We start from the raw sequence: 710 nt of genomic DNA on the forward strand, positions 1-710 counted from the left end.
GGCTGCCCGGCCCTGTCCTTGTACTGGACCACGAAGGAGTCGAATTCACCCTCAGGGACCGTCCAGGACAGGTCCACGGAGTCCGGGGTCACATCAGTCACTGTCAGCTCCCCCAGGCGAGGCTTCAGAGGGGGCTCTGTGGGTGGGGGTGTGGGGAGGGGAGCTGGGGAGACAAGAAACATGGCTGAGATCTCTGGGGGTGTCTCCTTACACCAGTTTCTGGACTGGGGTCGCCAAGGGCAGAGGACTGAGGTGGGAAACACATTTTTATTTTCACTGCCGTCTGAGATGCAGCATTTCCTTCAGCCATGAAAACAGAAGTCCCAGCATTGGAGTTGCCAGCATTTCTGTGATTCTATCACCAATAGGGTCCCATATGTTTCATGTCACCTTAAGTACTATGCAGAATGAGCTCATCACTACTTATGGGTCTGTAGGTTGACCACGAGGTGTTGTTATTTAATGAAACAATAGAGAACTTCTCTCAACTCACACAATATTTTGATTTGGCCCTCCCTGATGGCTCAGGGGTTAAAGTTTCAGCACTATGAAGCTATCAGCAGCCACTGCAGGATGAGGCTGATCCGAAGCCATGGAGGTGACCCACATGGCGGATGTGACCCATGTGGCACAGCAGACCTCTCCTGTTTGCCCACTACTCCCCTCAGCAGGGTATGTTGGTAGATCTACCTGTTCTTTTTTTTTTTTTT

At 51.5% G+C, this 710-nt stretch overlaps 1 protein-coding gene across 1 annotated transcript in view; it reads right to left on the minus strand.

The window, feature by feature from the left end:
- The window catches only part of TNXB (tenascin XB), a 64,538-nt gene that overhangs the window by 25,233 nt on the left and 38,595 nt on the right, over positions 1–710 (minus strand). Inside the window, exon 13 of the mRNA XM_012734379.1 lies at positions 7–163. Coding sequence (XP_012589833.1) covers positions 7–163 — 157 coding nt within the window. The remainder of the gene's footprint in view (positions 1–6; positions 164–710) is intronic.

This window comes from Condylura cristata, unplaced genomic scaffold, assembly GCF_000260355.1.
Source record: "Condylura cristata isolate star-nosed mole 26May11 unplaced genomic scaffold, ConCri1.0 scaffold00055, whole genome shotgun sequence".
NCBI lineage: Eukaryota > Metazoa > Chordata > Mammalia > Eulipotyphla > Talpidae > Condylura > Condylura cristata.